The 23,732-nt window shown below is 44.0% G+C and overlaps 1 protein-coding gene across 1 annotated transcript in view; it reads right to left on the bottom strand.

Annotated features, from left to right (window-relative positions):
* Window positions 1-211: 211 nt before the first annotated feature.
* LOC142466386 (regulating synaptic membrane exocytosis protein 4-like) overlaps window positions 212-23,732 on the bottom strand; it is a 49,436-nt gene continuing 25,915 nt past the window's right edge. Inside the window, exon 4 of the mRNA XM_075571244.1 lies at window positions 212-9,275. Coding sequence (XP_075427359.1) covers window positions 9,057-9,275 — 219 coding nt within the window. The 3' untranslated portion in view covers window positions 212-9,056. The remainder of the gene's footprint in view (window positions 9,276-23,732) is intronic.

The raw sequence follows: 23,732 nt of genomic DNA, 5'->3' as shown, positions 1-23,732 counted from the left end.
GAGACGGTATACATCATCGGAGGTGTCCTGATAACGGAGAGTCTGCAACACCAGTGTGGTTAAACTTAGTAACCGAAATGCCCGGTTGTTTTCACTAAAATGTGAGTGCCATACTTTCTTTGTTCACATTGTTGTATACAATATCACACTATTGTGTTTTTTCTTCTCTCTATATATTTCCAATCCTGATGAGACTGTGCACATTGGAATCCTTTCCTTCTACTATTCAAGTGGTTTAGAACAAACCCACTTGCTACCCGGTGCGGCACCCATCAAGGGAAATTATATATATATTGTCAACATTGGAACTATAAGTATCCTTTTAAGCTCACAGTATTTTTTGCGCTTGTTTTCCTCCTATCTTATCAGGTTGACAAACATGGTTGCCAAAAGGAAGTTGCTACCGAGAAAGTTCAGATGACAATAGCTCCCAAATCATGCAAATTAAATTAAAAAACAAAACAAGTGTAAATTAATGTTAAATCGCGGATTTCTGCTTTCAGTTTTTTGTTTTGTTTTTACATAATAGTTGAATCTGAGGAGACCCCCCTGAGCTGAACATTGCTATTTTTGCTCAGGGTTTCCCCCCCAATTCCTGAGGTATTTACCTTTATATATCCCTGTGTTTCTTGTCCCTTATGACCCTTGTGGTCAATATCATCACCATCCAAGTTCCACTCCCACAGTCCAATAGGAAGCTGCAATGTCATCAGTGCATGAAATAGTGGTTAACTTTGGTGGCCATCTTTGATTTTACTTTCCTTTTATCAGGACATAAAAAGGCAAATATTTAAGGAAATAGGGTTTTTTTTAGAGGAAGTAATAGGAAAAAGATTCCAAAAATTGTGGTATTGCTGCTAGGCAAAGGATATAGAACAAAGGGATGTAGGAGGGGCACTCACAATAACGTGTAAATTGTTGCAATGGGTGCATATTATGCCAGTATTGGCTACGGGAACCTAGGTAGAAGGGCACTCATGTGGACTTTTTTTTTAATGAAAAGCGGTTTATTGTAGGATCAACATTTCGATCCCATACATAGAACTATCTCAAGATAACCAATATGCTAAAGAAAAGGTTAAACATCTTTTTTTAGAAAGGAAAGATATACTGGGATATGGCAAATAAGTTAAAATTACAGGTGTAGCCAATATTGGATTCCACACGGACTGGAAATGCCAGGGGGAACCTGACCGTGGGGGTAGAAAGGCACGGCAAACCGGTAACCAACATGCAGCTTCTACACCTGTAGTCAAGGTGTGGATTCAAGGCGAGATCTCATGGCCATTACTGGAGTCAGGAAGAAGGGTTTCCCTTATGAGACTATAAATAAAGGATGAGTATCTCACCCTACAAGAATGGCAAAGAAGGGTGGGTAGCCATATTGGTCCTTTCTTCCATGTAGTAAAATAATAAAGGAAAGGAGAGGGAGTCGGTGGTATGATACAGTACCTTTTATTGGACTAACAAGTAGTTGGTATGTTACAAAATTGAGACCTCTCTCAGGGTCCTTCATCAGGTATCTCAACAAGAATGTAACAAAGGTTGAACTTGATGGCATTTGTTCTTCCTCCATGTCCGTGAAACAAGGTCTGATTTATTACAGCAGATAGAGCTGTCAACAAGTTGTTTATTAACAAGACGTGACTACTATTATCGCCTAATGATATTATATTAAGTAATATTATGGATAAATTCCCTGATATACAATACACCTTTACAAAATATACTGTGCTAGTTGCTTAATAAATTGCGACCTTCTGCATTGAAACACAGATGTCAACGCACAGAAAGTCAGTGAGATTTGACAAGACTGCATATAATTTATAATGATTGCACATAAACACTGGTGGAATTGGATTTCTGTTAAATTAGCAGCAAAATACACAGTTCTATGGTAGATACTATGTACAAAAATACAATTATAATTTGTGTCATTGTACTAATGGTTATGTTTTTTTTTAAAGAAAAACTCTGTGGCAGTCGGATTCTGCTTTTTACCCCGAGAAGGCCGAAACATTTATACTGTATTGATGTAATATCATGCAAATGTAATTCATTATTTCTTCATTGTATACACTAAAGGAATTTAACCACTCTGGCAGAAAGGGGCTCATTTTATTTTAGGAAAATGGCATCTCTAAATATGTTTAAATGTAAAGAACAGCAAAATAAAAAGATTCCTTAGACCAGTGGTGCTCAATTCCTGTTCTCAAGACCCCCCCCCCCCCAACAGGTTTTAAGGATATCGATGCTTCAGCACCTGTGGCTCAGTCGAAGAGCCTGCTTCAGCATAGGTGGCTCAATCAGTGGCTCAGTCTTTGACTAGTGAGCCACCTATGCTTAAGCATGGATATCCTGAAAACCTGGCCTGTTGGCGGAAAATCTGACCTGTTGGCGGGGTCTTGAGGACAGCGGTTGAGCACGCCTGCCTCAGCCTCTTGCACTAGTTTCTTTCCAAGTGGTGTCATTTTTTGGTTACCGATGAATATTACAGTAATTCCGACACATTCAATAAATACAGAAATAAATAAAATATATATAAAATGCACGTGCATAACACATTTTGAATCCGTTCGTTATTTTGCAATCCATGCGTTTTTAAAACCCCTACTCTGCTGGCCCTTCTTGGACTGAAGGGGTTAAGTGACATATGTCTCGTGTTAGAAAAAAAAACAGATTGTTAACCGAAATGAAAAAAAATAAATCCAAATAATTTTCAGTTTGCCAACATGCTCAGGTATGGAATTGTTAAGCAAGCATTGAGGGTTCAACAACATTCGCTATAAATGCTGGTAGACTTGTAGGCCAAATCGTGGAATTGACCATACTGTATTTCTTCACCAGACATATTTACTAAACGGTGCTAAACTGCAAGGCACCCTACAACCCATTGACTGAATAAGGAGTCAGGTGCCTTTAAGACTTAGCATTGCTTAGTAAACATGGCCCACAGACACCTCTACTATGCCTATACTTCAGCGTTTGTTGAACATGTAATGCTCATTTAACTACAGTACATAAAAGCGCAAACAATTGTCATTTTTAACAGTGCAATCTGGATGCAGTGTTATTGACATATTTCGGTAAAGGAGACAACCCTGATTCCTAAACTGGTGTTTATTTAAATGTGGCTTTTTGAGACAATAAAACATGGTAATGGCATCAGGAAAATGAATATTAGCAATAGCCTACTTGTTCCTGGCAGCAATAATCATGGCCCAGAAATATGAATTATTAATGTGGCCATGAAGAAAAACCAGAACGTTAAGACTCATGATGACCTCCTTTACCACATAGTAAACAAAAATGACCCATTTAAAATGAACAAGACATAACTACAGTATTTAAACTGCAGCATTATAACAGCATATCATATGGTTTCTGCAATACTGGAAACAAGGGCATATGTATCAAGCAGAGCAATTTGCAGATTGCTACAAAAACAAGTGCATGTGTATCTTGCCTCTACATCAATGTATAAAGACACTTTGCTCCACTTATGCCTGGGACAGATTTGGAGGGTAATTGTAGGAAGAGTTAGTGGTGAGGGCGTCAGCGCAATATTATGAGATGTATAAGAAGTTGCATTAATAGCAATAGCATTACAACTATACAAGAACAAACAATTATTATTACTTAATTTTATACAGTGCTTTTCTCCCAAGGGGACGCACAATTACAATATAATTTCTGTGCTCTAGGCAGCACATAGGATTTCTTACAGACACAGCCCCATCACAGGTGAACTTACAATCTATATGTTTGGTGCCTGAGGCACAGGCAGATAAAATAACTTGCTACGGTCACAAGGAGCTGACACCGGAAATTGAACCAGTTTTGAACTCGGTAACAGTCTCTGTGTCTTTACTCACTGAGCCACTCCTTCTCCTTTCTTATTGGGTCCCTTTTTGTTTTATCTTCACAGCAAATAATTCCAGCAGGTTTGGATGGTGTTAACCTCTACACCTGAGAGATCTTTGCCAAATGCATGAGAAAAGATTTAGAAATCTGCTGTAGGCACAAGTTGACAAAGCTGAAACAAAGTTGTTCTGTGTTTTGGAGCAAATTGCATCATCTTCATACATATTCCCCTTGTAGTGATGGTTAAAAGGTGGTTAAGAAAGAAGTGGCTAGACCAGAGGTTTCCAACATTTTTTTGGTTAAGGAACCAGTGGCATAGTAAGGTATGTGCGGGCCCCAGGGCAATTTTTTAAATATTGTTTGGCCACGCATGCGCGATAGGCACTTGCCTACTGCACATGCGTGATCTGCACTTGCCGGCTGCGCATGCGCGATCGGCAAGCTCCGATCACGCATGTGCATGAGGGATGGCGACCGCCGTTTGCGCATGCGCGGTAGTAAAAAAAAAAGCAGTTCACACATGCGCAGTCGAAAAAATATATGCTAGAGAACGGCCCCCCAAGAGCATGAGCCCCCGGGCTATAGCAAGGCCACTGTAAGGAACCCTATAATTATAATGTGACATTTTGAGGAAGCCCAACCCTAATAGCGAGATCAGATGCACTGTAAGGAACCCCAACCCTCTCTAATAGCGTGTCTGAGATCAGATGCATTGTAGGGAACCCCAACCCTCTCTAATAGCGTGTCTGAGATCAGATGCATTATAGGGAACCCCAACCCTCTCTAATAGCGTGTCTGAGATCAGATGCATTGTAGGGAACCCCAACCCTCTCTAATAGCGTGTCTGAGATCAGATGCATTGTAAGGAACCCCAACCCTCTCTAATAGCGCATCTGAGATCAGATGCATTGTAAGGAACCCCAACCCTCTCTAATAGCGTGTCTGAGATCAGATGCATTGTAGGGAACCCCAACCCTCTCTAATAGCGTGTCTGAGATCAGATGCATTGTAAGGAACCCCAACCCTCTCTAATAGCGCGTCTGAGATCAGATGCATTGTAAGGAACCCCAACCCTCTCTAATAGCGCGTCTGAGATCAGATGCATTGTTAGGAACCCCAACCCCCTCTAATAGCGCGTCTGAGATCAGATGCATTGTAAGGAACCCCAACCCTCTCTAATAGCGCGTCTGAGATCAGATGCATTGTAAATTCTTCTGTATTAGATACAATTGTCAAATGACCTGAAAATTGCACGGAACCCTTTATGGATGCCCGGGGAACCCAAGGCTTCTTACCAACCCTGATTGAAAAACACCGGGCAAAAATCATGGTAATCCCATAGCAGCATTCTTTCTGAAGCGGTAGCCCTGAAATTCAAAATGTCACTCGGAAATATCTAGGAACAACTTTGAAAACATGGGAGCAGAACTGAAATACAGCTGTCAATTCTCTCTTTTTTTGTTAAACAATTGCAAAAGATTTAAAAAAGAAGTCGCTTTGGAATACCTGGCACTTGATATTATTTTTCCGAGTATTTTGCTCACTCAAGTAAAAGCTTCGGACATGTAGCATAATTGCTGGAAAAAAACATGTACAAATGCAGAATGAAAAATTGCAGTTTACCCATTAGGAATGAATTTCTATTCTCCACGTCCCGTTTAAAGATTTAGTGCTACAATTACTAGCTGTACTCTAATCTATATTGATGTAAACATACAAAATACAGTATGGCACATTATTTCCGTTTACCTACTAGTCATTTAATGGATAGCATTATATTTAGACACAATAAAAATGCTTTGTAAAAGCCACCACACAGCATGCAACAATCCTTTTATCTAATTGATATCATCTCCCTACCGCAATCATAAAATATGTTATATTAAGGCTGATTGAGAGGGATCAGAATGTAAAATCGGGGTTATTTTTATCAGTGGATAGCACAGCTCCTGGATTCTGTTGAACGTAATCACAGAGACTGTGCGTTAATGGTTATTTTTCCTAAAAGTATCATTATTGCTCTAAAAAGTGCCATGGAAATGAAATTAACGACAAGGTAAGAATCCCCTTAAAGTAGGTCAGGCTTTCAGGATATCCCTGCTTCAGCACAGGTGGCTCAATCAGTGGCTCAGTCAATTGTGCTGAAGCAGGGATATCTTGAAAACCTGACCTGTTGGTGGCCCTTGACTGGAGTTGCCCACCCCAGTTTTAAATGCTCTAATGGCATAAATAAAGTTCACGAAACAAGTGTCTTCCAGAAGAAAAGCTATATAATAATAGGTCATGCTATGTCATTTGAAGGTCAGAGATTAAGAGGAAACGTGAAGAATTCTTCACTGAGAGGACAGTGTAATATTGGAACAGACCTGCAGCAGAAGTCAAACCCCTAGATAATATGGAAGTCAGTATGCTTTTATCTGTCATCGACATTTGTGTTTCTATCTTTATTCTATCAAAAAGGGCAGTGCGGACAATGACCTTTTTAATGTTCATGAAGCCTGAAGGGCTACCAAAAGCAAAGCGGTTTTCATTTGTTTTCCCACCTGCACAACTGTTGGTGGAAAATTAACAAATACCACTTACTTTTTAAAATCCATATAATTCTAGTTTATTCAGCTATATATCATAGCAGTTTTTCTATTGTTGTGGCCAAATGTCGTTCATAATGCTAGTCATTTATTGGAAATATATGTCAACCAGGGAAAGTAAGCGAGAGTAATAGTTTAGTGCAGGAGATGTTAAATAGTGGAACATAGACCATCAATGGCCACTAAAGAAGTTAGTGATGATCCCTTAGATGCCTCTACATTCACTTAACTTGTCTCTCTCCTTAAATTCATAGCTTTTCTATCACTGATGAAGGCTGATCTTTAGGTCCAATACTAATGTTATATGTATGTATGTATGTATGTATGTATGTATGTATGTATGTATGTATGTATATATATATATATATATATATATATATACACACACACACACACACACACACACACACAAGAAAAATAGAAAAGCTGTGCACTAACAAAAACAAATAGGTGGATTCCAGAAGTAAAAATTGAAATTTGTAATTGCCCATGGTTAAAACAGAGGTACAAACGATCCTCCTACGCGTTTCACGCTCACAAATGCTCTATCAAGGAGACTATATATACACACATACTGTAGAATGTATTTAGGAACTAACTAAATGTAAGTACCTCTCCTCTAATTCCTTAAAAAATGTGGTTTAGTGGTAATGTCGCTGCCCGTGGATGAGGACAAACAGGTTCCAATCTCTATATCATGTCCTCATGGTCTCAACCAGGTACCAGTTAAATTGATTACACTGTATGACCTCTAATGGGAAGAGACTTGTGCCAGATAAATTCTACGTATAGCGATGAAAGTACACTACAACACTATATAAGAAAAAATATTATTACATCATTAATCATTTTTTCAAAAAAAATCAAAAAAGGTTTTCAGCTACTTGCAACGTACACATTCATTTTTACATGCCCCCAAAATATTACAGAATGATTGGGCTAATAAATAAAACTTTTGCATTTGTATTCTTTTGGAAGATCTGTATGTTAGTATAAACTGCATTATTAATTCACATTATATAGCTAATCACAGTTCCTCTTAACCCATCAACAAATAGTGATTTGTGTGCACGTTAATAAGTAAACCATTTGAAATCATGACATGTACACAAGCATTATTCCGTCAAAGTTTGTTTTTGACTTCAGTGGCGCAAACAGTTACGCTTCTGATTTTTACGCATGCGTACATTGTATGAGACAATGATCAGATGCAACAAAATATCAAACTTACAACATATAATCAAATAGAATGACTTACACTCCGAAATCTATATACACTCACATTGTATTCATTATTTTCCCATTAAAACATGAATTGTCATTATTTTGGTATGGAGAATTTCTTAAAACAGCAGCAATATATATCTTTCCATTTCAGTACATTTCCCTTTTGCTAGTCACGCTTGGAAGAATATTTTTTGAAGCACAGTATAAAACATTACCATGCTTTATTTAATCCCCTTATGCATTAATTAGCTCTGTGATTTAAAATATGATTATGTTGATGTATAACAAGAATGTCACTTTGCATGCAAAGTACTGTATTTCATTACTTTGTTATAAAACAAGTTTGAATTATAAGTCGTATAATTCTGCATGGTAGTCAAGGTCCTTCGCTTGATAGTTTTCTATTTTTGGATTTTTTTTAATATCCATCATTCATTCTGTGATTTATATTAATTTATAACAATATCAAGCTTTAGCCATTTGTTCTAGAATTGGCCCAGAAACCTCATTGAGGGAAAAGTGCAGTGTATTGCTATACCCTTTGCCTATACATATCTCTGCCTTTAAACATAGATGCAGATAAAATAATTAATCCCTCTGTATTATAGTAGCTAACAATTCAAAATATATGTCTTTTCAAATACAAAGATTTCTGTGCTGTAAAGCTCAAAACATGCTTAAAATGAAACGAGTTTGAAATGGCATATTTTAACAAACCATATGCTGGTATATAATGGCTTCAATTTATGTCAATAGCACTTTAAGAACAGTGCTTCCCTGATCACATTACCTATCCCATTGCCTATTCTAATTCAATTATACTTTTCATTCCCAAGATGATTTATCAACTGCATTGGCCAAGTAGTGAAGACCCATCCTGGTAGTTTGGCCCAGTTTCAAATCCATAAGATATCTTACTGTATAATAAATAAAACCTTAATCCCAATGAAAAGTTGCAGTTCTTTTTTTAAAGGAGCAAATTTATGGTTTTAGGCCATATTCCAGTCCCATATTTTAAACATTGTTAGGCAATACTTATAGGAATGTTTAAAAAGTCATTGATAGAAAGCTAGGAAAATACTTTCTTTAGCAATAAAAGATACTGCAACTTTTAATGTAAATCAATCTCAGGTGTAGATTTGTAGAAGACATTAAACAAAGTGAGATTAGAGGTATCGGTATGATTTAACACTTAGGACTTTGGCCCAAGTTTAGTTTCATACATAGGAGTAAACCACTCTTTCTTCTCTGACAGGTCGTTTGGTTACGTTCAGCTTCCAGAAGGACTGGTCAAACATGCTATATGCTCCACGTCAGAAATCCAAACAAAACCTTGATGGTGGATTTAAAAAAAGACGGAGGTCATTTCCTCTACTATTAAGATCTCTCACAGCAGGGTCCAACAGTGCTTTCTAGGGAAAGCTGTGAAGATTGACGCAGGAGAGGACCTGTTGACGGGTTGACCATTGAAGATGTTGGAAATAGCTTGTACCAACCAATAACCATGCTTGACAAATCCAGATCTTCTAGAAGTATTCTTGCAACTCCCATGAAATGTTTACGCTCCATTCTTCCATAATTCCCCCACACCATCACCTGCAAAACAGTTTGTAATTGTACCATATTAATTACATCAATAATGAGAAACTATTTCCCAACTCACAACTCATATGCATATTCTAAAGAGAAATTGGCATTCAAGAATCAAATTTCAATGATAGCATAAAGGTTTATATTAAATGAACTGGATACTGTATATAACATAATTAATTGTGCAGCAGAGATAGCAACTGTTCAATAATGGAGTATGGTAAAGGAAATGTAGCACAGATGTCCTATTTCTCTTTATTTGAAGATCTTAGATTACACATTCTGTATGTACTTATGTATTTTACTGATTGCAAAGTTAGTGCAAATAATATATTTAGTTATAAAAAAATGAATAAGAGTCTACAGAGTGAAAAATTCATTCAAAGAAAATATTTTTTTCATAGCAAAATGATGCTGAAAAAAAAATAGATTTTTTTCTTTGACAAATTTGTGCTGTTTTGGAATCAGTATTGCAGCAGTGTTGCAGCCAGGAGAACTTTGATGAAGGATGAAGTCTGCATGCAGAGGTGGAAATAGTTGGGCGAGCAGTGCCGCTTCCCTGGGAGCAGCATCTCAGGGGCGGAGGAGAGTGGTATAGGATAGAGGAGGATGGCAGCAGCAGAGGAGGGACTGGGCGGGACAGCGGTCGGAAAAGGAAGTCAGTCACAACCTCCAGTGTCTGCCACCAGGATGGACCCCCCTACTCCACAGGTAGGGACTTTCACTGAGAGGGGGGAGAGAAAGAATGGGCGCCGAAAGAGAATCAGGGCGGGAGGGATGGGAAGTCGAGAGAATGAGGGAGGGAGAATGGAAGGAAGAGAAGAGGGATTGGGGGTGAAGGAGGCAGGGGTGAGAGAATGGGGAGGGAAGGAGAGAATGGGGGGACCGAAGGAGAGAATGGTGGAAGAAAATGTAGGAGGGAGAGAGAGAGAATGAGGGAGAGAGAGAGGAAGGGGGAAAGGGGAAGAAAGAATCGAGAAGGGAGGGAGGATAGAGAGAATGGGGGAAGGGATAGAGGGAGAAAGAAGGGGGTGAGAGGGAAGAAAGGGACGGGAGGAGAGAATGGGGACAAGAGAATGAGGCAGAGAGGAAAGGGAGGGAGGGTGAGATAGAATGGATGAAGGAGGGAGAGACAATGGGGGAGGATGAGAGAGAATGGGGGGAGGGAAGGGGAGAGAGAGAGAATGGAGGGAGGGAGAGAATGGGAGTGTGTGTGTTTGTGAGAGAGGGAGAGAAAGGAAGGGAGAGAGAAATATGTGAGAAGAGAACAAGGAAGGGGGGAGACAGATAGAGACCATACAAAAGAATCACAAACACAGTTAACAATTACAGGATTCTTTTGGCTTGGTTCTATAAAAAAAAATGGAGGTGGGGGTCAGTTGATCGAACTTGCCCCTAGCGCCAACATACCTAGCTTCTCCTCTGACTATGTACAGTATATATATATAGCGGTGAAGGGGTTAACCAGGGGTTAACCAGGCCAATAATAAAGGTCTTATACCCGGCTGGTTACCCATAAATCTTGTTGGGGATGAAGGGGTTAATTGTTGGCCACCACCATGCCATGTTTCCCCTATACATCATCTGTAATGTCCCTGTTTTGCAGCTCCGAAACTAGCTGCAATCATATGAATGTATGTTGAATGTGCAAACTGTATTCGCAACACAAGGGGGAGCATCTAGCGCTGTGCCAAGCGTTAATTGAATAAGTGTGTCTGTGGTAAGCAGCTCCATTGAAGCTCTGTATCACTTCCTAAACCGCAAAACCCTCCGGGGAAGTCTTATCAAGTGGATAAGTGGTTTGCGGTCTAGTTGAAGTGGCAGGATGCAACAATGTATCCTGTGGTCTCGTTAACCAATTCCGGCAAGCAGTGGTACATTGTATGCCATAACTCAAACCGCAAACCACATCACAGAGCCTATTCAATTAAGTAGCTAACTTTTGTTAGGAAGGAGCTAGCACTCCATACTCCAATGGGCACCCTGCTGAGTTGGTGCCCCAGTGTCGGGAGTTGAAAAGTCTCAGAGACCCTATGTGTCAGGGCGGCCGGATTATTGCAAAGTACCAGATACCAGTATGAAGTATGGGCTATCAACACTTGGTAGCCAAACCTCAGACTTACTGTCGCCAGGTAAGGGGTTGGGCCCGGATGGATAAGCAGCTTAGGTATCAAGTTAGCACATGCTCTGAGCAAACCAGAAAGCAACTACTGCGCTTTTTGTGTGCTACTGGCAAGTCTGGGATAGGTGGGAAAAGTTGTTCCCATGGGAGGATTGGCTGGGTATGTTAGAGATAAGACCCGTAACCCTATAAAAATGCCTGCAGCCCAGTCCTAGTTAGATTCATCCGAGTTCCATCTAAGACTCGTCCAAGTTACAGCATCAGCGATTTCGGAGTGTGACGAGTTAACAACATCGTAACCAAGGTTCGTGCCCCTCTTCCAGAATTTGTTTCAGTTAAGGATTCCAGAACGAATCCTGTAAGAACCCAACGTAAAGATTCCTTTCGGCGGAGATATAGGGGTGGCAAATTGCGCCCCTAGCCAAGGATTGCCACACGGCTAAAATCTCGCACCCACTTGCATGCGTGCAGGGGTGCCCAGAGACTTTGTTTTCAAGTCATTCGTTCCGTGGACATTTTCTTTAATTTCCCCATCCCAGTAGGTGTTTATTAAGTGTAATTGTGAAGAATTGTGTTTGTCTGAAAAGGAAATAAATTACAATTTATTTTGCCCTCCTTGTTGTGCTCAATTACAGAATCCCAGTATTAATGTGTTGATGAGACCTGGTCTCCCGTGACAGGTTTATTTACTGGTGGCAGCGGTGGGACACTGATTGAGCCTATGGTATAGTCTCCTGTGCGATTCTGTAACACAGTGGGGAAACTCGTAGATTTTACACACTTACTCGTAGAACTTACACACGCTTCACAAGAGCACGAGATAGTAGACCTTTCCCTTTGCACATATACCTGTGCTAGCAGGCACACCATGAGTCACCTCTCTGGAAGGTTCCGATCCTGGGACCGAGTTTGAGTCGTGGAGCGATATGCAGGCTATGGACTACCGACAGACGGTCAGTCAAAGGTGCAACTGGAGGAGGACTTGGAGAGTCATGAAGCCTGAAAGGCTCCACCAGAGGGGCATGGCCCCTTAGCTGCAGTGGCAGCGAACACCAATCAGCCCGGAGTGCAGGAGGTCAATCCAGCTCCGGAGCTGCAAGGACATGGGGAGGGAGCAAGTGACCACCTGGATATTGGTGGCTTGGCGCCAGTGGGTGCGGAGGGGGTAGTCATTGCGGCTGCCGGACTTGCTGCCCCTGGGCTCACAGTTCTCCTGGCCGCATGAGGAGAAAGGGCTACAGCAGTGGAGCGTATACAGATGCTTGCCGCAGTGCATAGAAAAGCCCCCCACTCTCACCTTGTCAACGGAGAACAGGATATTCCCCGGGTGGACCACCACAGCTTCAGCAAGTTCTTGGATGGAACAGACCAGATAGATGCTTTCTTAAATGACTTTGAAACTCAGTGTCACCAATACAGGGTCCCACGACGGGACATGGTTCAGCGATTGAGCCCCTTGTTGTCTGGTCTGGCCAAACAAACTGTGCAGGGCATTCCACGTGTTGATGCCAATGACTATGGTCATGTAAAAGGCATGTTGCTCATCCAGTACGCCCTCACCCCAGAAGCATACCAGGGCAAGTTCCGGACTGTGGAAAGATACCACTGGGAATCCTATGTGAATTATGGAGCCCGCATGGCCTTGTATGGGACCCAGTGTGTGGAGGGTTGTGGGGTTACCAAGTTCCATACCTTACTGGACATGATCTTTCTGGAGCAACTGCTGCAGCAGCTTCCCTCGGACGTGAGGGCATGGATCTTTGACCATAAACCTAAAACCCATGTAGATGCTGCAAGGATGGCAGATGAGTATGTGACCAGCAGGGCTTTGATGAACAAGAAAGGGGCTTCCAAAGATGTGGCCAGCCCAGCCAAGGGAGCCAAATCCACCCCTCAGTGGACCCACAAGCCTGTAGCAGAAGGCAACGCACCCAAAGCTGCAGTGTTTAGATATGAGAGGCTGTGTTTTTCCTGCAATAAAGTCGGTCACCTCAGGCCAGACTGCCTGGACCGGGACTGGTCCGGGGTACCCCATCAGGGGCAACGATCACATGCTGCAAGATCAGTCACCCGTGTGCAACTGGCACACACAGAGGAGCCAAGCACAGCTGTGGAATCAACACACAGGAGAACCTGCACTTGCCACCTCGGAACCAGCAACAAAGATCGGAGGACATCAAGTTGCACCAGTCGGGTTGCAGCGCAACGATGTCTGGCAGAAGCATCTATGGAGGGTGACTATCTAGGACCAGCAAGTGGACGGCTTGCTGGACTCCGGTCCACCATTACCCTGGAACACCCTGATATGGTGCGGTCAGAGGATTTGCTCCCGGTCGCCGGGATGCAAGTGACCATGCCAGGTGGAGGACCGCGGCAGCTCCCAAAGGAGTGGCCCGTGCAGCCAAGGGAGCTAAAAATACCCCTCAGTGGACACTCAAACCTGCAGCAGCAGTCAACGCACCCAAGGCTGTAGAGTTTAAACACGAGAGGCAGTGTTTTTCCTGTAACAAGGTCGGACATCTCAGATTCAACTGTCCGGACCGGGACCAGTCCAAGGGACCCCATCAGGGGCAACGATCACCAGCTGCGAGGTCAGTCGACCGTGTGCGGCTGGCACACACAGAGGAGCCAAGCACAACCCTCGAGCCATCTCACAGAGGGACGTTCGTGGAGAGCCTGCGTTTTCCACCTCAGGACCAGCAGCGGAGATTGGGGGACATCAGGTTGAACCAGTCAGGATGCAGCCCAACGATGTGTGGCAGAAACATCTGCGGAAGGTGACCATCGGGGACCGGCAGGCGGACGGCTTGCTGGGGGACTCTGGATCGCCCTGATATGGTGCGGCCAGAGGATTTGCTCCCAGGCACCGGGATGCAAGTGACCATGCCAGATGGAGGACCACGGTCACTCCAAGCTTTTGGACTGGGGTGCCGGAAGTGGTATGAGGGAGGTGGGGTTTTTTCCCGGGTTTGATGCCGAGATCTTACTTGGTATTGACCTGGGGCACGTTGCCTGCGTCTTTACAACTGAGCTGGCGCCTGTTGCAGCGATCACCAGGAGCCAGTCAGCAAGGATCGCAGAAGAACCAGCCCCTGTCCCCCTGCATTTGGGAACTATGGTTCCAGCAGCCTCTGCGGAGACCAGACAAGTAAGCCAGACTAAGCCTGACTTACTGTTCCCTGTCCCTGTTCCCTATCCCCCTGACTTGGGTATGACCGGAGGGTGGCCAGAGTTAGGTATCCAGTTTAGGGATGCGGTGCGATCAGACCCCAGCTTAGAGGGCATGAGACTTCGGGCATCCGAGTCTAAGTCAAGTGAAGGTGATCCTCCAACAAATCAGGGGAGCTCATCTCATAGTTATGAAATAAAGAAACACTACATAGTGTAATACTGTTGTGAATAAATTTGTGCAAACAAAGCTCAAAAATGACTACTCACAATAAAGCAGTCAAATTCAGGCAGTCATCCAACTTAAGGGGTGGATGTTCCCTGTGTATACAGCAGCCACCAGCCCCCAACCTCCAAGGAGAAAAAAAAAAGAAGAAAAGAGACCATATAGTGCAGATGGTATTTAGTATTAAAAGGGATTCAAAAAATGAAGGCTTACACTGCATATGATCGAGGTAGGCAGTATGATATTATAGGTAGTGGGTGCTCATCTGGTCGCGATCCTTTTGAGTTCCTCACTATCCTCTGCTCCACCGCAATACTCTCGCGTCCATGCCAGGCACTCCCGTTGCGTCACTTCCGGTTGTTAAGCGAACTTCCGGATCTGATGACAGGGGTGGACCTCAGTTGTTCTTCCTCTTCGGTATGGGCTGAAACACTCTACATGTTTCGCCGTTGTGTAGAGTGTTTCAGCCCATACCGAAGAGGAAGAACAACTGAGGTCCACCCCTGTCATCAGATCCGGAAGTTCGCTTAACAACCGGAAGTGACGCAACGGGAGGGCCTGGCGTGGATGCGAGAGTATTGCGGTGGAGCAGAGGATAGTGAGGAACTCAAAAGGATCGTGACCAGATGAGCACCCACTACCTATAATATCATACTGCCTACCTCGATCATATGAAGTGTAAGCCTGCATTTTTTTAATCCCTTTAAATACTAAATACAAATCTGCACTATATGGTCTCTTTTCTTCTTTTTTTTTCTCCTTGGAGGTTGGGGGCTGGTGGCTGCTGTATACACAGGGAACATCCACCCCTTAAGTTGGATGACTGCCTGAATTTGACTGCTTTATTGTGAGTAGTCATTTTTGAGCTTTGTTTGCACAAATTTATTCACAACAGTATTACACTATGTAGTGTTTCTTTATTTGATAACTACGAGACGAGCTCCCCTGATTTGTTGGAGGATCACCTGGTGCAAGACGAGTGGAACAGTCTTTATCAAGGGTTGCAGTTTGTTTCTAAGTTTCTTAATTTTTTCTTTAGATCACTTGATTGTTATTATCACACTGCTTTATTATTTACACATATGTGGTTGAATTGTATATTGTCACATTTAGGGTGTGTTTAGAGCGCTATTGTTAGTTAGTCAAGTGAAGGGTCTGATTACTTCTTGTGGCACCGCGGGCTCCTGTAAAGAGAGCAAGGGACTACAGGGCTAGATGAGGTATGGACGGAGAAGAGACAGCTAGTGGTACCCCGGAAGTATAGGCAGCAGTTGTTGCCGGTAGCCCACTCCATTCCACTAGCGGGGCATCAGGGGGTCGCTCGGACGTGAGCCCGGCTGTTGCAGCGTTACTACTGGCCGGGGGCATCCAGTGCAGTGGCAGAATTCTGCCGGTCCTGTGATGCCTGCCAGCAAGTAGGTAAGGCAGGTGACCCTGGGAAGGCACCCTTGAACCCGTTACCAGTAATAGGGGAACCCTTCCAGCGGGTAGCCATGGACCTCGTGGGACCCCTCATGGTTCCCAGCTGGTCAGGGAAGCGCTACATCCTCACGGTGGTGGACTTTGCCACCCGGTACCCTGAGGCAGTAGCGCTTGCAACTATTGATGCTAGGGCAGTAGTGAAAGCCAAGCTAGCCATTTTTCTAGGGTAGGTTTCCCTAGTTAGATCCTAACTGATCAGGGGTCGCAATTCATGAGTGAATTGCTCCAGTGTCTCTGGGATGCGTGCGGGGTGAAGCACCAGCACACGACCCCTTACCACCCCCAGACCAACGGACTATGTGAGAGGTTCAACTGGACCCTGATGCAGATGCTTAAGACTTTTATACACACAGAGGGAAAAGACTGGGAGATTCACCTGGAGCACAGGCTGTTTGCATAGCGAGAGGTACCGCAAGAATCTACAGGTTTCTCTCCCTTTGAACTGCTATATGGTCGCAGGGTACGGGGACCTCTGGACCTATTCCTTGAGGGATGGGAAGGGGAGAGTACCACTACTGATGCTTCTGTGCTTCAGTACGTGGTAGATCTCAGAGACCGGCTAGAGATGCTCATGGGGTTGGCACAGGACAAACTTAGGGCTGCTCAGACCAAGCAGAAGACTTGGTATGATCAGAATGCCGTAGCAGAGAGGTCATCCCAGGACAGCAAGTACTTGTTCTCAAACCTACTTGGGAAAACAAATTAATGGTTGCCTGGTCGGGACCGTATCCGGTACTCCAAAAGGTGAATGAGGGCAACTACGTTGTACAGGTAGATGCTGAGGCAGAGAGAAATAAGACCTATCACATAAACATGCTCAAGGAGTACGTGGCACCGAGTGTGGCATCGGTGCAGGCCATTTGTATCCCCCTATTGGGGGATCCGGCGAGCAGTGCTCTGCCAGATCTCTTAGGGAAGGCTAGGCAGGAGGGTACCGTAGAGCAGGTTGTGATAGGGTCTCAGTTAAGTGCCAGGCAGAGAGCAGAAGCCAGAGCAGTATAAAGTTCTGTTCATGGACAAGCCAGGCAGAACCTACATCACAGATCACCCGGTGCTCACAGGTGATCTGCGCCCTCTGCATAAGCATGCCTATCGGATATCAGCAGAGATCAAGGGCAGTATAGAGAGGGAGGTAGAGGATGCTGACCCTAGAGGTAATTGTACCATCCCGGAGCCCTTAGCCTTGTCCGGTAGTCCTGGTACCTAAGAAGGACGGGACCACCTGGTTCTGTGTCGACTACCGACAGCTAAACGCAGGGACGGTGTCGGATGCTTATCCCATGCCCCGCATGGACGAGTTGATGGATGAACTCGCGGGGGCAAAGAACCTGACCACCATTGATCTCAGTAAAGGTTACTGGCAGATCCCCATCACCCAGGAGGCTAGGGAGAAGTCAGCATTCATTACCCCGACTGGCCTCTATGTATTCTTAGTGATGACATTCAGGATGAAGAATGGCCCGGCTACCTTCCAACGCCTGGTCAATCGGTTACTGGAGGGTATGCAGGGGTTTGCAAGGGCATACCTGGATGACATTGCAGTGTTTAGCAATTCGTGGGACACCCATTTCGGTCATGTAGCTGCGGTGCCAGCCAGAATCAGGGAAGCCGGACTCACATTGAAACCCACCAAGTGCTTTGTAGGGATGGCAGAAGTACTGTACCTAGGGCATAGGGTGGGTGGCGGGCACCTCAAACCAGAGCCAGCCAAAGTGGAAGCAATAGTGCAGTGGCCCGTTCCCAAGACCAAGAAGCAGGTTATGGCTTTTCTTGGCACCAGAGGTTACTACAGAAATTTTGTTCCTCAGTACAGCGCCGTAGCTAAGCCCCTGACAGACTTGACCCAAAAGCGACTGTCTGTGCAAGTTGTCTGGTCTCCCGCCTGTGAAGTCACATTCCAGGCACTGAAGACTGCACTGGCCAGTGCCCCTATCCTAGCTGCACCAGACTACTCCAAAAAGTTTTTGGTGCAGACCGATGCCTATGACTATGGCATTGGCGCTATACTCGGCCAAGTGGGGGAGGAGGGCAGTGAACATCCATTGGTTTATCTGAGCAGAAGGTTGCTGCCCAGAGAAGTGGCTTATGCCACCATTGAGAAGGAGTGTTTGGCAATTGTGTGGGCTCTGAAGAAACTTCAGCCCTATCTCTGCAGTCGCCCATTCACTGTGATCACGGACCACAACCCGTTAAGTTGGCTTCAAAGGGTGTCTGGCGAAAATGCCAAGTTACTGCTGCGACACACTTTATTCGAGCAAATACCCAGTATGTACCTGGCAGATACCTGGAATGCGCCGCTCCTCACCTCAGACAAGCCCCGTTGCGTTTGCCTTCCCAGCCATGGTTCATGCCTGGCTGACGGGCGGCTGATCTATTAAATGATAATGATTAGGATTTAATAGGCTGCAATGCTTCGTGTGTCTACCAGATGGCATAAATTCATGAATTGTAATGCAGTATATATATATATATACTGTGCAGTATTGCAGCCAGCGGGAATAAAATGCTTCAATCCCTGCCTGGAAAATAACGCAATGCACTCGGGCAGAAAACAGTCACAAACCTCAATACACCCGAGTATACCCGAATTCGTGGGACTAGCCAAGCTCGAATAAAGTGTGTCGCCAGTGTACTGCGCTGGAGTCTTGCTTGGCAGGAATTTGACTTTACCATCCAGCATAAGAACATTCAGTGAACATGGCAACGTGGATGGCCTTTCCCGCCAGGACAATCCTTGCAAACTAATAGCCTCAAGAGGTGCCAGGCCAGCACAACCACCGGACGAGGTGGTCGGGACAGAGCCTGTACTTTAAGGTGGGGAGGTGTGGCGGTGAAGGGGTTAACCAGGCCAATAATAAAGGTCTTATACGCAGCTGGTTACCCCTATACCTTGTTTGGGATGAAGGGGTTAATTAATGGTCACCACAATGCTATGTTTCCCCTATACATCATCTGTAATATCCCTGTTTTGCAGCTCAAAAACTAGCTGCAGTCATATGAATGTATGTTGAATGTGCAAACTGTATTCGCAACACAAGGGGGAGCTTCTAACACTGTGCCAAGCGGCTCCATGGAATATCTGTATCAGTTCCGAAACCGCAAAACCCTCCGGGGAAGTCTAAACCACAAACTCAAGTGGATAAGTGGTTTGCGGTCTAGTTGAAGTGGCAGAATGCAACAATGCATCCTGCGGTCTCGTTAACCAATTAAGGTCAAGTGGTGGAGTGCTTCTGCGGTTACTGATTCCGGCAAGCAGTGATACATTGTATGCCATAGCTTAAAACGCAAACCACATCACAGAGCAATATTCAATTAAGTAGCTAACTTTTGTTAGGAAGGATCTAGCACTCTAATTTTGGGAATACCGATAGTTGAGAATGTAACATTCACATACATGTTGTTTTTATATCACCCACACATACAGAAAGTACATATAAAAATAAAATGTGTTTCAGGTATGTTTTAAAATGTAAAGGCAGGAACCCTTTCCTGCCAGTCCGGCAATGAATCTATTAGCATGTCAATGTGTTAACGGTGGATGAGCTGAGGAATTTTTCATCTCCATACATCAATGGGCACCCTGCTGAGTTGGTGCCCCAGTATCTAGAGAAGTCCGGAGTTGAAAAGCCTCATAGACCCTAGGTGTCAGGGGGGCTGGATTATTGCAAAATACCAGATATTAATACGAAGTATGAACTATCAACACTTGGTAGCCAAACCCCAGACTTACTGTCGCCAGGTAAGGGGTTGGGCCCGGTGTGCTAAGCAGTTTAGGTGTCAAATTAGCACTTGCTCTGAGCAAACCAGGAAGCAACTTCTGCCCTTTCGTGAGCTACTAGCAAGTCTGGGATAGGTGGGAAAAGTTGTTCCCACTGGAGGATTGGCTGGGTATGTTAGAGATAGGATCCTTAACCCTATAAAAATGCCTGCAGCCCAGTCCTAGTTAGATTCATCCGAGTTCCATCTAAGACTCGTCCAAGTTACAGCATCAGCGGTTCCGGAGTGTGAGGGGTTAACAACATCGTAACCTAGGATCATGCCCCTCTTCCAGAATTAGTTTCAGCTAAGGATTCCTGACCGAATCCTGTAAGGACCCAACGGAAATATTCCTTTCGGCGGAGATATAGGGGTGGCAATTTGCGCCCCTAGCCAAAGATTGTCACACGGCTCAAATCTCGCACCCACTTGCATGCGTGCAGGGGTGCCCAGAGACTTTGTTTTCAAGTAATTCGTTCCGTAGACATTTTCTTTCGTTTCCCCATCCCAGTAAGTGTTTATTAAGTGTAATTGTGAAGAATTGTGTTTGTCTGAAAAGGAAATAAATTACGATTTATTTTGCCCTCCTTGTTGTGCTCAATCCAGAATCCCAGTATTAATGTGTTGATGAAACCTGGTCTCCCATGACAATGTATAGAATACATATGGACGTATAGCAATCTATGTATTGCACTTTGCTTCTATTATAAGAGTTATATTTCATTCTCCCCAAACTGTCTAAATACATGTGACGGGTAACCAGGCTCACTAATAAAAGTGAAGCCCACTTAGTTTCCCCTGATCCATGTTTTGGGGTCCTAGAGTGTCAGCTCTTGGAGCTGCCTATCGAATATGTACTGTTGTGTCTGTATGTAAAATGTGCGACAAAGAAATGTTATGTTTTTGCCTTTCCAGGAATGCCAACAAGCAGAGATTGAAGCTATGTAGTGGGGTTCCAGAGTTACTGGATACCCCAAAAATGTAGCCGGGAATCAGATAGGATTCTCAGATACATTGAAGCACAATGCTCTGGTCAAAATCCTACCCTGAAAACGTTCTTGCAGCTCACCGCCAGGAGTCCCTGCTTCAGCACAGACCAGAAAGGTAAAATGGGCCTTTGGGATCAAGGTATCCCCAGAAGGGTACAGCGATCCCTAGTATAAAGGGGGTGCCCAGTTCATGCTTAAGTCTCCCTGAACCTGGTATAAGGGTTCAGGGGATGCTCCAGCTATCTGATAAAGCTGCGAGGTTTATTTTGTGTAAAAATTTAAAGTCAGGTTTTTGCAGTGTGGCGGGGATATGGCGAGTGAGAATAGAAAGTATACATTCTTATTCTATCCCTGACACCAAAGAAAGACTTAGACATTTTTAGCAAACACAGTATAAAAGTATAGTTTATTAAACTGTGTGTTTTAAAACATATGCGTTGTGCACAGGACATCTGGGGATGAAAGGCCTAGAGGATGTTCAAGGTGTGATTCAATTATCCACATCTCAGATCAAAGGGATGCAATGTGCCTGTCCATTTGGTCTACCCAGATTGGCCGGAGTCTCTCACCGTGGGGGGCATGGAGGGAAGCAGGGGCAGAGGGGCCATATTTTCAAATGACCCTGGGTTCAGTCAGATGTTTAAGAAACCCCATTTTTGTTACTGGTTTGTCTCAGATTGGTTGCTAGGGAAATTCCTCACGCTCCTGATGGGGAGAAAGAGTTCCGGGAAAGGAACTGAGAGGTTTTAATAAACCTTACACAGCTCAGATTTGGCAGTTCTCTTAGTTTCTCTCAAGACTTTACAATTTTCCAGATTCCAAGCAGCAAGTGAATGTCAGCCCTTTGGAGAGATAAGGGGGCTGTGGCGGTTGGAACTGCATGGTGGTTTCAGTTCTAACACTTTTTAGGGTAAGCTTGGCAATAAGCCCCTACACCTAGGAAAGTATAGTTTTTTTTCAATCCCAATTCCCCAAGTAAGTGTGTCTTTTTACTGTAAATTGTGTAACATTGTGTGTTTGCCTATTTCAAATGAATACATTTCAATTTATTTCATTATCTTGTTTTGCTCAGTGAAATTATCCTGGTTTAAAGGTGTAACTGCGTGCTCTCCTGTGACAATGCACTTTTAGTATTCTAGAAGTGGCTTTATCAAATGTAAGTAACCTACTTAATCAATACTTGTACATTAGAGTCCGATCTTCAGCCAGAGATGTTTAAGCTATTTTAGACCTGGCAAATGTTTTTGATGCAGGTAAAGAGGCAAGGAGGAGACGACCTTGAAAAAGGTCCCATTGGAGACCGCAACATCGATCTGGCTACTAAATCACCATTTCTTATTTTTTGCTTGTGCTGGGTCATCTGTTAGGTAATTACTCTACCTAACCGCTGCACCTCATTTAAATTATTGTCAAGATGTATGATGCCCTGGAGACAGTCATATATATACAGTATATATATAACGGAAATATAGCTGTATGCTCATCTGCATGTCTTAGGCAGGTCTGCAACCCCGCCTTTCCCCATTATCACCCAGCATACAGCACTTCCACTGCAGCAAGGGATTCTGGGAAATGACATGCAAATGAGCACACAGTGTCACTTTTTGCTTCAAAACCATTTTAAACATGGTTCCCTATAGGCTTAAGCTTGCTGCATGGTCACAGCTTTAAGCACAGCCAGGGTTAAGATGCATAGCCAGTAAACCCACCCACAAAAAAGTGGCACTGTGTGCTCATTTGCATGTCATTTCCCAGAATCCCTTGCTGCAGTGGAAGTGCTGTGTGCTGGGTGATAATGGTGAAGGGCGGGGTTGCAGACCTGCCTTAGACATGCAGATGAGCATACAGTTATATTTACATATTTGCATATTTGCTTTGCAATGGAGGGTTTTTGTCACTTTTTTTACTCACCATAACTTAACTCAGTATTATGGTATACCCCATCCCTTAGCTTCTTTGCATACCTAGTCAATCAAGCCCACACTGATGAGACCCATTAAGGTCGAAACAGCTGTCTGCGGGTGGTTTTCTGGGTATGCACCTTAACCCTGGCTGTGCTCAAAGCTGTGACCATGCAGCAAGCTTAAGCCTATAGGGAACAATGTTAAAAATGGTTTTTGAAGCAAAAAGTGGCACTGTGTGCTCATGTGCATGTCATTTCCCAGAATCCCTTGCTGCAGTGGAAGTGCTGTGTGCTGGGTGATAATGGTGAAGGGCGGGGTTGCAGACCTGCCTTAGACATGCAGATGAGCATACAGTTATATTTACACACACACATATATATATATATATACATTAGACAGAAGGAGAAAGCGCACAACCCATAGCGTAAAAACATATAAAAAGTTTAATAAAAATATATAGAGAGGGAAACAAGCTCACTCACAAAAATAAAATGTAATTAGGCATGTATGATAATAATATCACCACCACGGGAATAGCTCGGCAGCGTCAGATGTAGCAAACGCCGCACGCTCGTGTCCCACGGTCTCAGACCTCATGGATGGTGTTGAAACCTCTAATCTTAGGAGTCCTGAGTTGTCAGTCTCTCTACACCAGACCGGCTATCAACCGCGCCAATTCTGGGGCTGTGTGCAGCAGGGCTGGAAGCTTGCCACTGCTTCCGACCCTTGTTGATGACGTAGTGTCGGCGCTGCTTCCTAACGCGTTTCGTCAGATACATTGACTTTTTCAAAACACGTTCGAATAACAACAGAGAC

Source organism: Ascaphus truei, chromosome 15 (genome assembly GCF_040206685.1).
Source record: "Ascaphus truei isolate aAscTru1 chromosome 15, aAscTru1.hap1, whole genome shotgun sequence".
Lineage (NCBI taxonomy): Eukaryota > Metazoa > Chordata > Amphibia > Anura > Ascaphidae > Ascaphus > Ascaphus truei.
The sequence above is the reverse complement of the archived record's forward strand: the minus strand, read 5'-3'. Positions and strand labels throughout refer to the sequence as shown.